Source organism: Antedon mediterranea, chromosome 11 (genome assembly GCF_964355755.1).
Source record: "Antedon mediterranea chromosome 11, ecAntMedi1.1, whole genome shotgun sequence".
Taxonomy (NCBI): Eukaryota; Metazoa; Echinodermata; class Crinoidea; order Comatulida; family Antedonidae; genus Antedon; species Antedon mediterranea.
Window position 1 is genome coordinate 6329399 of NC_092680.1, and position 14759 is coordinate 6344157.

At 34.4% G+C, this 14759-nt stretch overlaps 3 protein-coding genes across 3 annotated transcripts; 1 reads left to right on the top strand and 2 right to left on the bottom strand.

Annotated features, from left to right (window-relative positions):
* Window positions 1–195: 195 nt before the first annotated feature.
* LOC140062471 (kelch-like protein 24) lies at window positions 196–4709 on the top strand. The gene is made up of 4 exons (XM_072108707.1): window positions 196–256; window positions 2152–3264; window positions 3503–3667; window positions 4029–4709. Exons 2-4 carry the CDS (start codon window positions 2182–2184, stop codon window positions 4524–4526), a joined length of 1746 nt encoding a protein of 581 aa, XP_071964808.1. The 5' UTR covers window positions 196–256; window positions 2152–2181; the 3' UTR covers window positions 4527–4709.
* A 127-nt stretch (window positions 4710–4836) lies between these two features.
* On the bottom strand, window positions 4837–8166 carry LOC140062472 (uncharacterized). The gene is made up of 2 exons (XM_072108708.1): window positions 7777–8166; window positions 4837–6505 (listed from the first exon to the last, which is right to left on the bottom strand). The coding sequence occupies exon 2, from the start codon at window positions 6423–6425 to the stop codon at window positions 5643–5645; it is 783 nt and encodes a 260-aa protein (XP_071964809.1). The 5' UTR covers window positions 6426–6505; window positions 7777–8166; the 3' UTR covers window positions 4837–5642.
* Window positions 8167–8213: 47 nt separating this feature from the next.
* Window positions 8214–13066, bottom strand: LOC140062473 (large ribosomal subunit protein uL13m-like). Its single transcript, XM_072108709.1, has 7 exons — window positions 12974–13066; window positions 12171–12294; window positions 11808–11901; window positions 11458–11518; window positions 10944–11030; window positions 10377–10498; window positions 8214–10020 (listed from the first exon to the last, which is right to left on the bottom strand). Exons 1-7 carry the CDS (start codon window positions 12998–13000, stop codon window positions 9996–9998), a joined length of 540 nt encoding a protein of 179 aa, XP_071964810.1. The 5' UTR covers window positions 13001–13066; the 3' UTR covers window positions 8214–9995.
* Between the last annotated feature and the right edge of the window lie 1693 nt (window positions 13067–14759).

A 14759-nucleotide genomic window follows, 5' to 3' on the forward strand; every position in this document is an offset into this window, starting at 1 on the left:
TTTATATATCAATGCATGGATAATCACAGCTATTCATTTTCTAGCAACTTAGGTGGTTTGAAATGACATCATCGACAATACATTGTTAACAAAAGCTTCTGTATTACGCATAATAGAAATCAATACGATTATTTGTTGAATCTTCAGTGAACCGAAAATTCGGTGACCTACGAACGTGAAAAGGCTACAGAACATGTTTACTAACAGACGATCAACTACACGACTGAGCAACCTAGGCCTATAACGAGATTAAAAGGTATGATTTACAAACTATATCACTGATTTGCGTTCACATTGTTACTGATATGCTTGTCAATTTGTCAAGCAACACCATGGTTACCCGTGTAAACTGTATTAATGCTATACTTATTGTCTGTGAATACAATACGTTTTATTGTGTACGATCCGTATACATGTTATTGTTATGAAGCCTATCTTTAACGTTAGCAAGCATACAAACAGGACATTCTGTTTTTATAATATTCGATGCTCATTAAAATAACCCTAAAAATAAATATAAATGTGTTCAGTATTAGGCCTACTGTATTAGCATTTAGTTATGATTATAATTTACTATTCAGGATCCCGATTGATTGTATACTAAATGCGAGCCTTCTTCTGTAGGAAACGCATAAACATGTTGATAATTTCTGTAGTAATTGAATAAAATAATTATAATAATTATATGAGCGTAATATATGAATACATTCAGCTTGCTTAGAAAGTCAATTGATAGCGTATATTCTGCGACATATTGTATTAAGCACGTCATTAAAAAATAATGGCATTTTTAATACAAACAAAAAAATGCTGTGCCATCTCTCATATTTTGATGTATGGCCTACTATTACGATATAACAGAATTATTAATTTAGTTGCCAAACCAAGAAAAAATGTCTCCATGTAGAAACCTATTCAACTAAAAAAACAATTGTTTACTAGGCCTAATAACTTTGTTGACTAAGTTACCGTAGGATCTTACTATTATTACTATTGATTTTTAGGGTGAACTCAGCACGTGTAATGAAATAATGATTGATGATTCAACACTACTTAAAAATAATGTTTTGATTTACCAACTTCGCTTTGAAAATCTCGCTAACCAATATCGAACGCCGAATTCATAGGCCTAATTCGTCAGTTACACCACGCAGTATGTTACAATTAAAAGGCCTACCTAAAAATAAAAATCATGCCAGAAGTATCTTTCTGTTTTTCAAATCACACTGCGTTTGCCTTTATTAAAGTTAAAATACATCTTTTCAATAGCTGAATTGTTTACATGTTTATAGGCGTGGAAATAAAAGATCTAATGAACATTTCCTGAAGCTGAATTATTGAAAAGCTCTCTACTTTAATCTCAACTTCACTCTAATCGGAACTTCTACTATTTTTTCGCGGAATAATGTTTTTATCCATGTTTTAATGTAACTGCATAGTTGACTTGTTACTTTATCAATGGAAATGCAATTTACCCAAAACACTCAATACGATTTCAATCTCAAAATCTGTAAATTAAAAAAAAAATTTAGCAAGAGGTTGTTCGAACTTCTAAAATACCGTAAATGTCGGTCTAATAACACCTCTATAATAAATCAATACAACGTAATTGAATAAGTATATTACATTTAGTAACTGTTTAAATTTACATTTAATGAACAATGTAGGAGTCTTTTGATGCACCTGTGTTTTTCTACATCAATACACAATTAGAAAAAAGGGAAGTTTACAATTTCAAAATCAATCAATTCAAACAAAATCGATGTGGTTCATTAATAGTTACTCAAGCTAATGTTCCCCCCTTGATACTTATTTAAGGTAGGTATGTTCAGTCCATGTGTAAAACTGCAATCGTATAGGACAAAACACATGAGCTAAGCAAATTTACCGAAGAAACGGCCGTATTTATTGCAGTTGACATAGATGTGACTATGGTATGATAAGAACAATGTTACGTCAATTAGGCCTATTGTTGGATTAAGTCGAGCCTGTTTGATTTATTATTAAAAGCTATTGTTGCAGATGTTCTCAGATCTTTTAATTTAGTCACAAGTGGACAGACCACTTAGACCATCCTACACCCGATAATCCCTCTTGTGTTTAATACTGTTAAGGCCTATATAATGACATTTTATAACGTTCTTTGTGCAGGTCATACTGTGATGTGTTCAGCTAGCAGAAATGGCAAGATCCAATAGTCTTTCACCAAGCCGGAATACCAAACGTCAATCGCCAGTCTACAATGAAAATGACTCTCCCTATATATTTTCTGAGGAGAATCATGCCTCAAAACTTATCCAAAGTCTTCAAGAACTGCGAAAGACCGGGCGGTTTACAGACCTTATTCTCAGCGTTGGTAAGCAAGAGTTCCGCTGTCATCGATGTGTTCTTATATCAATGAGCAAATATTTTGAAACAATGTTCACTAGCGATATGAAAGAAAGTAAAGAAGAACGGGTGCAGATACAAGGTGCTACTTGTAAAAGTTTAGAACTTATTTTAGATTTTGCATATACTGGATCAGTTGAAATTACTCGTGAAAATGTCCAATGCCTTCTCGAAGCTTCCGATTTCTTCCAAGTGCTACCGGTACGAAACGCCTGCATTGGCTTCTTATCAAGAAACATTACCCCCGAAAACTGTTTAGATCTGTACGTATTTTCTGAAAGACTTGCTTGTTCAAATCTGGCTGATGATGCCTGGAGGTTTGCGCTTGATAACTTTAACGAGGTGTGTAAAAAACACGAACCGTTGGAACAGACTTATGATACAATCATCAAGTATATCAGCTCAGATGATTTGATAGTTGAAAGTGAAGAACTTGTGTTTGAACTTATCATACGATGGATTAAATTTGATAAAACAAAACGAGATACTTACTTGTCGAAACTTCTAGAACAGCTAAGGTTGCACCTTCTTCCTGCAAAGTACATCGGGAATACAATCCTAGCAGAAGAAATCGTAACTCGTTCCGATGTTTTCGCAGATTTTACCAAGATTTCACAGCAACGTGCGCTTAGTGACCAGATGATGTTAACAAGGCATGAATACCGAAATACACGTTCGAGAAGGGTTGTTGTCGCTGTTGGAGGTGTAGGTCCAGCGAATATGAAAATGAAAGAATTGAAGTTTTTTGACCCAGTGGAACGAAAGTGGGCAACTCTTACTGAGCTGCCAAAATCAGGAAAGGCGGCATGTAGTGCTGTGGCTTTGGGAAACGATATTTATGTAACAGGCATGCAAGGGACGACTGCTCTATATATGGTATGTGTTAAACGACACAATCTTTCTAGATGATCGAAATTATACATAATTGTTATTGGCGTTCGAACAAACATGAGATATTATTAATAAGACCACTATGACAGTTTAAAATAATAGACCTGTCAACAACATTCACCGAATTGAATTGGAAATGGTTACGACAATGAAGTCCAATGTATCAATGCATAATTTTCAGTATTTTATTACATATTAAATTAATTGTTTTATTTCTGTATAGATTCGACGGAACAAATGGTTTGAATCGTCTGCTATGATCCAGTCTCGACAACGACATGCATCGGTAGCATTAGGGAACTATGTGTACGTCATCGGAGGATACGATGGACGATCAAGACTATCCAGTGTGGAGCGCTTTGATCCCAAGGAAAATAAATGGGAAAAGGTATGTGTTGCGTATGCGCATGCGTTGAAATTACTGTTGTATAAAGCTCTGTCAAACTTCATGTGACCAAAATATGATCTGTCCATAGGCCTATATGGACATGATGATGTCATATCACTGCCATATTTTGGCATATCATTACCATAATGGCCACATCACATAACATAAAGATACCGTAGTGTAGACAGAGCCTTATGTGATGAGTTTTGTTAACTTGTGAATGTTGCTATGTTTATATAAACCCACATGATATTAAGGCATATTCAAATATTCCTTCTTCCCTTTTTGTTGATCCTTCAATGCGTTGTTGAACTCCATTTTAGTTGTTATTCTACTGATAACCATGTGGTGTTTTTAACAGGTTGCACCGTTGACTGAGGCGTTAAGCTCTCCAGCTGCTGTCATTTTCCGAGGAAATATCTACGTACTGGGTGGAGCATTGACAGGGGAGTCTGCATCAAACAAAGTACGACGTTACGACCCCCAACTTAACTCATGGGACGAAGTCGCGCCGTTACCTCATGCTTTATCGGGGATCGCCGCCGTCACTCTAAATGACTACATCTATGTGGTAGGTTGTTTGTCTAGAATTGTACATCGGTATGATCCCAAGACGAACACCTGGAGCCAGGTGGAAAGCATGTACAGTACACGGGCTTTGTGTGCGGCAACTGTCTGTAATGATAAGATATATGTTGTTGGAGGGGAAAGCCAACCAAATTCGCCAATTGACACTGTCGAATGCTATGATCCCGTCCTCAATCGATGGACTCCTTGTCAAAAGTTACCGTATCCTATAAAACTACTTGGTTGTGTGACGGTTACAAAAAGAGTTCACACAATAGCTTCACCAAAGTGATTTTTATTTTATATTGGAATGCCATTACAGTAATTTGAATAATGTAATTAAGTTAATCATTATACCAAAGAGAGCTTGAAACGGTAAATGTAGGCCTACTACGGTACTTCTTGTAGTGTGTGTACATTTGATTGTTAAGATAGGGTTGTGTGTGATATTTCATGTTGTTTGCGTATTACAATAATCATATATACAGTAAACGACTTATTAATTATGATTTATTATCTACCATTTATTTCCATCACATAATATAAAGTATTTTGGCAAAGATATTATTTAATTAAACATTAATTCATTTATAAATGCCTAATTCAGAGATTAAAGTATAATTCTGATGAAAATATAATATAATAAATTACAGTTTTAAAGAAAATAGTAACCAAGGTATAGTGTTCACAGCTATTTAGTTATGAAGGTTTAGTTTCTCGCAACTCTGAACCTTCTGTTTCCATAGCTAATTACTATTGATGGACTATCATAGTAGGCTATACAAAAAAGTACTATTTAATGATCGTTAAATAGTGCGTGTTATTGTACGCCATGTGACGCACAATCATCCAATCAAATGACAGGAATTTATTTAGGTGTTTTATACAGTATATTAAATTCCGATCTGAAAGCATTTTTTTACCCCGCGAATTCTACATGCTAAGATGTTTTTTCAACGATTACTGATTCGCCATACCACGCTGAACACTCTTTATCTTTTCACATTGTTATAAGTTCTACTTGTGTAGATTAATGTGTGGCCTAATTTAGCACCTCTAATAGAGTTCAGTTTAGTTCATGCCTGCTGAGAAAATGACACTAAGATTATAGGCCTACTATTCCATAAAATCACAAATCATGAGAATAGTTTAATAATAATATGAAGAAATTTTATCCGCGTGGGTATATCTAAAGGCCTACTTGAAAAACTAATAACAGTCCTGTTGGAAGTTTTTTTAAACACATTTTCTGTCAAGATGAACCTATACTACGGTAACAAAGCAAACTACAAACACAAATTGCACCAGAAAAGCAATGTATATACTTCGTCAGCAGCAACGCACAAGAGTAGCCTACTTTTGAAAATGCTGGTGGAATTATAAATTAAACTGTTCACGTTCATCAGTATTAAGCCTCTCTTTGTTCACCTTCTTGGTGGTTTTTGAAGTATTCTTCTATCACAGCAGCACCACGTCTGCAAACCTCAATCGGTGGTGAAATTAACTGGTTGCCTTCAATATTTGACGAATGCGGATAATCCACCCAATCTAGACGCTTGAGGTTTCCAAAGTTCCTCGGCAGTGATCGTAGCTGGTTGGCACCAAGCCAAACATTGCGTAGCATTGTACAGTTACAGATTGAATCTGGTAATTCTTGAATTGAGTTGTACAACAGAAGCAACGTCTCCAGTTTAACCAGTAAACCAATGTCCTCTTGAATAACAACTAAGTTATTGTCACTAGCGTCGAGGAATTCCAGCTTTTTCAGTTTGAACACCTCACGTGGTATCTCTTCGAAGTAGTTATTAGCCATGTGTAAGCTCTGTAGTTGCTGTAGGTTCTGAATAGAAGGCGGTAGATCAGTGAGAAGATTATTACTTATGGATAGACGCTCTAGATTATAGAGCTCTCCAACCTCTTGCGGAATGCAGATAAGTTCGTTTGTATCAACACAAAGTATTCGTAAGTTGACTAGTTTGTTGATTTGTGGTGGCACTTCGGGTAAGCGCCAATGCAAACATGACTCCCGTTCTGGGCTCAGATCTAAAAACTCAATCTTAACCATGGTGAACGTCTCGTTTGGAATGTCGCATAGTTCTCTTCCAGAAAGTTTTAATCTTTTCAAATTAAAAATCGGGTCTCGATCAAGACGGAGTTTAGTTCGTTGTCTTCGTGGTGTTACTGAGTTCATCGTTGATTTTAACGATATCAAATCTGGTGGACATATGGTAGATAATTAAAAACACGACCAAACCAGCATCTATCGGTATTCTGTTGAGAAAAATAATATGTACCTGTTAATTGTGTAACTCATGCTATAGCCAATATTGGCGGCTTTGGTTGCTATTTGCTCTATATACTCTCTCACTCGCATTACGAAATACGTACACTAGTCTTAAGATATCTTAGGATATTAAGCAATACAAATCGATAAGTGTGTCGTTAACAGATAATCGCCTTGAAACAGTAATTTCTCAATCAATAGCATTTAACTGCTATTTTGCGTTCGATATCTCGTTACCGTGTTATTTGAAATAACATTATTAGCATCATCATAGACTCGGGTATCTTTTTCATCGCATTATGTAGTGATTCTATAATACGAACATTGTAGGCCTACATTTGCAGATGATATCCTAATAAGCAGACAGACAGACTGTAATAACGTCTACATTAGATTATATATACATAGGTTTTACATTTTTTTTACAGAAAATTCACGATTCCAAAAACAAATTTCATATAAAAGCAATGTGTACATTATTGTTATAAATATTTACTATACTATGTTTATATATAAACATTGAAGAACATAATACAATCATAACCTTCTTTCTCTTTTAATCGTATCAGTAATGTTTCTAATGGCTGTAGGAAACGTTCTTATGTCGCTCTCGATGTTTGGAAGTGTAAACTGGAACTTCAAACAACTTCGAGAGGATTTTATCTTCGGATATTTTTAAATCGTATCTACAATAAAATCATGTTTAATTTTTTTTTATCAATCTTTATTACCTAATAATAATTTCCGAACATTTTTCATTTTAGAAAGAATTGAATTTTCGTTTTGGGTTAGTTTTACCAACTTATTTGGCTTCATAATTTAATTTTTGACAATCAAGATTATTTCATGAGAAATAGCCATGTACATCGCAATGAGTGGGGAAAAACATTGACTTATATTGATCACTTTTGTAGGCCTACTGGTAAAGAATTAAATGTATCCACTCGAAATATCGATTTTAAGGTCATCAAACTAACTTAGTACATGTAGGGAGATGCAAAACTCTCTGCTACATGTATGCCTACCCATGAAACTAAACGCGAGATACGCATATAATGCATACTTAAACTGCTATTAATATAACCAACATGGAAGCATTCTATTTATTATTTGATCCTGTTGTAGACTTACATTTCCCTGTTTTAAATAACTGGGAATAGCAATTGTCATCAGAATAAATAACTACGCACAATTTTGAGTTGAGGGTCAATAGGTCTAACGTTTAAAGTCTCCAAAGACATTTATAAGACACACTTACCATAGAAGAAGTGCAGTCGTCCGGGTACAAGTCAACAATACGTAATATTACCAATTCCCAAGATATTATACTGGCAAAAACTTCCGCTAACAAACAATGAAATAAGTGTAGATCTATAAAAGCACGAAGTCCCGATTGGTTGCGTAGCGAATAAACTTACTATCTTTAGTTGCCTCAAGCTGTTTGTGTGTGTCATTTAATATACAGTAACAGTATAGTCAAGACAAGGTTACATGAAATTAAATTATGTTTACGTCAAATGTAAGAATTGCAAAAGGTGTCGGAGATATCAATACCAGTATGATAATGTATCAATCACTTCAATTTTGTAAGGGTGTACAAATTATCCATTGACGACTTACAAGTTTCGCCCTCTATTTCTTTCAAGGCCAGATACAATACAGTGTATACAAAACGTACCGATATGATAGGTAATGAACGAGAACATCTTATGTAAACGTATTATCACTTGGTCGCTTTATTACAGTGAAAATTCCAACTCTAATGCACGTGTTGCCTAGATACGAAGCAAAATTGCTTGTGATCGTCATGACTACCAGCATTGAATTTAATGGAGATTAATACAAACAATGCAAAAGACAATTATAACAATGCCGGGAGCTTTTAATATTTTAATAGTAGTTATTCTTTTAAAATGTGTATACTGTATATGAATATTATTGTCATATGTAACCATAACGAGGAATGATACAATGCTTGTATTAAATTACAGCTCAGTATAATAAGTACAGACAATTTCTATGTAAAAAAACTATGTTTGCTATTGTAATTTAAAGTAATAATACGTAGCAGATCCAGTGGGGGAACTGCACTGCGAACATGCATCAGACAGTGTATTTTACAAGTATGACGTCAGGAGCTCAGGCATAAATAATGAATATTCATGATATATGCACGATAGTTTCTGCTTAAACCCAAAAGGAAAAAAAAAAATATGTGTGGAAACATATAGAGTCTATGTTATTCCTTATGACCATTAACACAAAGCGGTGAGCAGACGGGCGGTTTCCGCTGAAACTTCTAGTGGGACAAGCTACGCGGGTTTCCGCTTACCGTTACCGCTCGTATGTGTAAATTGCCTATTTATAGAAATTTACAGATCCACAACTGACTCAGTGACCCAGCTTTGATAGCCTTTTACAATAAAAACTTGAGTCTGACAGGATGTTAAATTGATGGTTATTTACTAGTATTAAACATTATTAAAATCAGTTATTTTCATTTTGTATAACGTCATACTTTATTTTGATGAAGCGGCGGCAGCAAACATTCACAACATTATAACTAGCATTCAAGGACATCATCCTTTTTCTTATTTGTATACTAGTTCATCTCAAAATAATCTGTTTTTTACCATATTTTTCAATCAATTTTTAAATTGTAACATTTAAAACCATCAACGATGCAAATGATTGATTATTAATTATATCTTAAAAAAGAAATGTTTTTGTTTGAAAAAGACGGCAATTTTTTAAAGTAAAGTTTAGAAATAGAATAACTCATACCTTGACTTCACTCAAAGTGGATTTTATGTTGCTACTTTATTCCATACTTTCTAACCCTTTTATGCTCCTGTAGGCTTAAGGCCCATTTACACTAGGACGATAACGATAAATATATAAGCATGCATTTTTTTAAAAATAAAACAAAAGAAATTAGAAAGGCTTTCTTTCTAGAACTATAGGATAATCATTTATGCTGTCTGATAAAAATAATATTTTTAAAATTCCAATCAAATGATAAATAAAAAAATAACATCATTTTATTGTCACGATATTTTTGCTCTTACTAATCATGAAGTCATTTGATTGGACATGTGAAAAATAATAATAATAATTTAGGAAGCATAAAGGAAGCATAGATGGTTATTCTATAGTTCTAGAACGAAAAGTTTTTGTATTTCTTTTATTTTATGTATGAATGAAAAATGCATATTTGTCGTTATTTATCGTCAACCATTATCGTCCTACTGTAAATGGGCCTTTACAGTAGGTTTATAGTACAGTACTATTTGCACAATAGAAATACAATACATTGTTAAATACACCAGCACCACATATCTTATATTTCATCGAATTCCAAGCAGAGCACCATGATGACTAATTAGCATAAATTTGTAAACAAGTATTTTACTTCAAACTTGTTGTCCATGGCTGTTTATTATTGAGTTGAGCACGTCTCCATAGATATGATAAAGATCACCTTTTCTTTACTGGATCATTTCTATAAAAAGAATTATGGGAAAATTAATACTAGAGACGTACCTGCTTAAAAAGTTATTATGTTTTGTTTCTTTAAAAAACAAAAGAAGTTAACTACCATCAGGACAGAATTTGTAATACAATGATTCTAAAACACACATGCCTTATAATAAAGCCCGTACAGGTTTAATAATTCATCTGGATTAAATTAGTAACCTACCCACAAAGTATAGTGATAATGACACCATGGAATTACAGTAACTTAATTGAAGGTCTGAACTCAAAGGAAATGCATTGGTGATAAAATATATGTTAAACGTTGAAAAATATATTATTATTATTATTTAACAAATGTTTCAAAAATAAAGTGATACTTACGGGTACCATAGAGTTGGAAAGGCCTCGATCTCCTCTGGGGTATATTCACGTAACGTTCGTGGAATTTCTCTCGGTCCTTTTATTTGTTCCACTATATTATCTCGTATATCTTCAGGTATGTTCTAGGTACACAAAATACACACAAAATAAAATCAATTTCACTCAAGTCAATAAATATTTAAGAAATTCCCTTACAGTAAAGCGTGGTTCCCACTAGCGACGCAACATAAAGCAATGCAGCGACTTTTTGACGCAAAGTGCTGTATTGCGTAATCACAAGTGGGAACCGACGACGCAACAGTGCTGCAAACATCGCAGGTTTGATTTCACGCAGGCGGGGGCAAACACAATTATTGGAAGAGCATTTTCTTACGTTGCATCGTTTGCGTTACGCCGCTAGTGGGAACCACGTTTAAGTGTTATATAGAAGAATTTGTGAAATTTAAGGGTAAGTACTTCATTTAGCCTACTGTATGTTTGAATGGTAAAAATATGGCAATTCGGTGCCAAGATCTGGTTACTGGGATCGAAACATTCATGTTAACCTAAAACCTACACCATACTTACATCATCTTCAAATAAATGCAGACGACACATAATAGTTCTCCGCCTCAAGTCTTTGGGAAGCATTCCATATATTGCTTTATGTACTATCTACAAACAAACAGTATCAGGGAAAATATGAATAAGAATATTCAAATGGTATAGCATATTTAACCAGAAATAGTGTGTCATTAAAAGTATTGGAAATAAAATTAATAATATACAAATAATTAATGCTTATGAGTGCAATGGGGCAAAAAATTTCTCAAGGTGAAAAATAAATGGTTATATTTTCATGAGGGGAAGCCAAAAATGTTAGGTCCGATCAGGGAGTTGTAAAATAATAATTTTACAACTCCCTGTTCCGATTGACTGCCATTTTGAATGTTATTTATGCAAAAGCCAAGCAAAAAATATGCGGTGCTATTGAATTTCCACCGCGACGAAAATGCAGGACTCTATTGCATGTAATGTCGAGAGTGCTATAGTGCAGGACTGAAAGAATCTACATAGGTGTTTCATAAATTAAATTATTCACTTTTTTTGGATCTTGTTCATGAAGTTTATAGGCAGGCATACTCTTGAAACCTCTTGGATATCTAGAAAAAAAGTGGAAACATGTAACATGGTTTATTGTGATCACAACCGCGGTGAGCTATTAGCTATTTATTCTTTATACTGGGTAGCCTCTTCAGTCAAAGACTGTTCTTCTAGAGTGTATAGTACTACAGTATGATGAGTTTGTGACAGTGGCTGTGTGTGAACTAGAAGTACACCGGGGTAAGACCCTACTCGCCGATGTTATGGCTATTACGGTTCCACTGTTTTAATCGTTGTCTTTAGTTGGTAATGGTTAAAAAGGGTAAATAACATTCCAATCTTTCTTACCCTGTATGATAATGGTATATCTTTTCCTTCCATTTATCTAATGAGAATGCAACATGCTTGGTATTTATAATAACCACATGGTCACCGACATCACCTAAAAAAACCAGTCAAAATTATATTTGCACATGCTTGGGAACTTTTCCAAGCTGAAAAAAAATCTTTATAAGAGTGTTAAGAAAAAATGTTTATGATGGACATAATTAAATTTTTAAAATACTGTAAAGTAATGCAGAGTGTAGTATAAATGGATCTATACTGTGCTATTGCTTTATAAAAAAAAGAAAAATATGATGGGCGATTTCAGATTTGTTATCCCTATCAACGCTGCTTTTAGGAAATGACAGAAACTAAACATTTACTTACTTAATGGATGGTATATCGGTTTATTTTTGCCTGTTAAAAAGGGTGTTACCATCGCAGCCAATCTACCCGGTGGTTGTTTGTATGCATCTACAAGGTACCACATGCGACCAAACGTTAACCATTGCTGAAGAAGTAAATGTAATAATGCTTGGTATTACTATATATTATTGTACATTATCAATGTTGTATCCTCACCATCGCGAAAATAAAAAAATGTAGGCTACAGTACTATATGATGGATAAATTAAATGGCAAATATACTGTAGTAGTAGGCCTACTGGATCGTCCTAAATACCAGCCCTAAGCCCTACCATTATAAGGTTAAATTATAGGATAAAAATAGGATATGTTTAGAGTGTTGCATTTTAATAGTTTTGAGGCCACTTTGGTGTAATAAATGTTATATATAATCGGGTCGGTCCTCCTCTTATTATACCAAGCCCTGCCATTTCAAACTAGGCTTCCTGAAGTGATACAATGTCAATGATACATTTTTATATATTTTATTATTTACCCTTACGCACAATAACACACAGTCAAGACAAGGAAATTTAATTTTTAGCTAGCCTATTAGGTCTAGGTCAAACCAAGATATACTTCTCCCACCCAACGAAATGCGTTTGAGCAGCTGGTGGAGTCCTCTTTTGGATGATTGGCCTAGCCTACTTACTAGCTAGGCCTAAGCACTAGCTAGCTCCGATTTATAACTCTTTACCCGCCGCAACTATTTCTGGGTAAATTGCTAATAAAGAAAGCATTGAATGGTAAACTAACTATTTTTAAATGACACACAAACATTTTACCTGAGTTATTCTACTTGACAATGACATTTTATTGTAAATAAACTTTGGGAACACAACATGAGAGAAAAATGTTTATACCATCGTGTGTGTGTGTGTTGTGTAATTATTTGTTTCTCTTCTCTTATTTTACAGCGCCACCTATATTCTTACAAGTCAGTTTTTCAGCCAGACGGCATGAAGAAGCGTCTATAAAATAGAGAATTTTAAAATAATAATTTAGACAGAATAAAACCATTTTGTCTTGATAAACTGTGCCATACGTAGCCTTAATGTTATTGTTTGCATTACTGACATATATGAGTTAAATAATAAAAAGTTTTTTTTGCTTTTTTAGGTTAGCCCCGTTGACACCTATTTGAATGTACACCTATTTGATTCTCTATTATAGGCCTACCAATAGTTTTAAAGATTTCTACCATACACTAATGAATATGAGACCTATGACAGTACCATATCATGGTTGAGTCTGATGCAATTCTTACTAATGCTTTCTAACAGGAATTGAGAGAGGTAGGCTAATCATGGAGGTACCTCTATGGGTTAATATTGCTCATCCGCGAGAACTTCCGTAGGAGGAAGTTAGCATCGTTACCGAAATTGCTGGACCAAACCGATCTTAAAATGATGCCTGATTTAGGTCTTAGTACGACAGATATAGGGGATGGCCGATAGGCCTAAAGTGTCTTTATAAATAAGCAGGTTAGATGAGACGGTAGATACTACTTGAGTCAATTGGTTGCTAAGTTGGAACTGAATTTGCTTGAGATAATAGCTATGTACGAAACATAGGTAACACCAACACAATTTTGTAATAAAATAGATCAAGGGGAACCGCCACTCTACCTGAGTATCGCGCAGAGTTGAGGGCGTGACGGTCACATCAGAAATGTTGTTTTTATCAGCAAACCCGTTAGGGTCAAACAGTCTACTTTATATTATTCCACTGTTCTGGGTTAATTCTATTCTGGGTTAGTATAATTGAGCTATTAGCCTCAGCCATAGTACTTGAATAACGCACCTGTCCACGACACCGTTTACTGCCAGTGAGCAGAGGCATTCCTCTGCATTAACGTCTGGACCCCTACTGCACAACGAAATTGTCCTATCAATTCACCTTCTGTGACAATCGACGCGGAATACCTTACGAACATAGAAAATAAAATGCATTTGTAATTCGGTGCCTGATGTGAAATAGCTACGTGAAATGACAAGTGACGTACAGCATATTGATTTACAAACACGTGAAACCATGCCTTATCAGTAATTATTATAGTAGATTTTGTGTTTATTACGATTTATTTTTGTCTCAAAATTCACTCGCGGGAGATACAACCAGCAGCTTTTTAATGAATGAGGACATATGAGATAGTAATGGAATTATATATAGTAAAAACTGAAATAGTTTGAACTTTAATAGCATCATGAGACAAACAGATGATGTAGAATACGTTTTATTCGTTATTAATTTTTGTTATCGTTTATAACTTTGATAGTGATAATAGATTCCAATATATGATATTCAATCAAAACAATCAAATGAGGTAAACAAGTAAGTAGGCCTATAGTTTCGGTGTGCAGTCATTTTGCTTTAGGCCCCAAGGCCCCATCTTGATAAGCGATTGATGTGAGTTGTAGGCCTACTGTAGACTGTTACCTTATAAGAGATGGATAAAGGAAAATACAAATTTAACCTATACATTATACACCAAGCAATGAAATGGTTTAGCTTACTATGATTATAACATTGTTTAAGACCAGGTAGTTTGTATCAGCCCCCAGAAACAAA

What these genes read in the sequence shown, in the direction of transcription:
- LOC140062472 (XM_072108708.1), bottom strand. Translation starts at nt 6,425, where the DNA reads ATGAACTCAGTAACACCACGAAGACAACGAACTAAACTCCGTCTTGAT.
- LOC140062471 (XM_072108707.1), top strand. Translation starts at nt 2,182, where the DNA reads ATGGCAAGATCCAATAGTCTTTCACCAAGCCGGAATACCAAACGTCAA. An exon ending in GGACGACTGCTCTATATATG is followed by an intron (nt 3,265 to 3,502) that starts GTATGTGTTAAA and finishes ATTTCTGTATAG; the next exon opens with ATTCGACGGAACAAATGGTT. An exon ending in AGGAAAATAAATGGGAAAAG is followed by an intron (nt 3,668 to 4,028) that starts GTATGTGTTGCG and finishes TGTTTTTAACAG; the next exon opens with GTTGCACCGTTGACTGAGGC.
- LOC140062473 (XM_072108709.1), bottom strand. Translation starts at nt 13,000, where the DNA reads ATGTCATTGTCAAGTAGAATAACTCAG. An exon ending in TGTCAAGTAGAATAACTCAG is followed by an intron (nt 12,295 to 12,973) that starts GTAAAATGTTTG and finishes TTACTTCTTCAG; the next exon opens with CAATGGTTAACGTTTGGTCG. An exon ending in TTTCCAACTCTATGGTACCC is followed by an intron (nt 10,021 to 10,376) that starts GTAAGTATCACT and finishes TTCTTTTTATAG; the next exon opens with AAATGATCCAGTAAAGAAAA.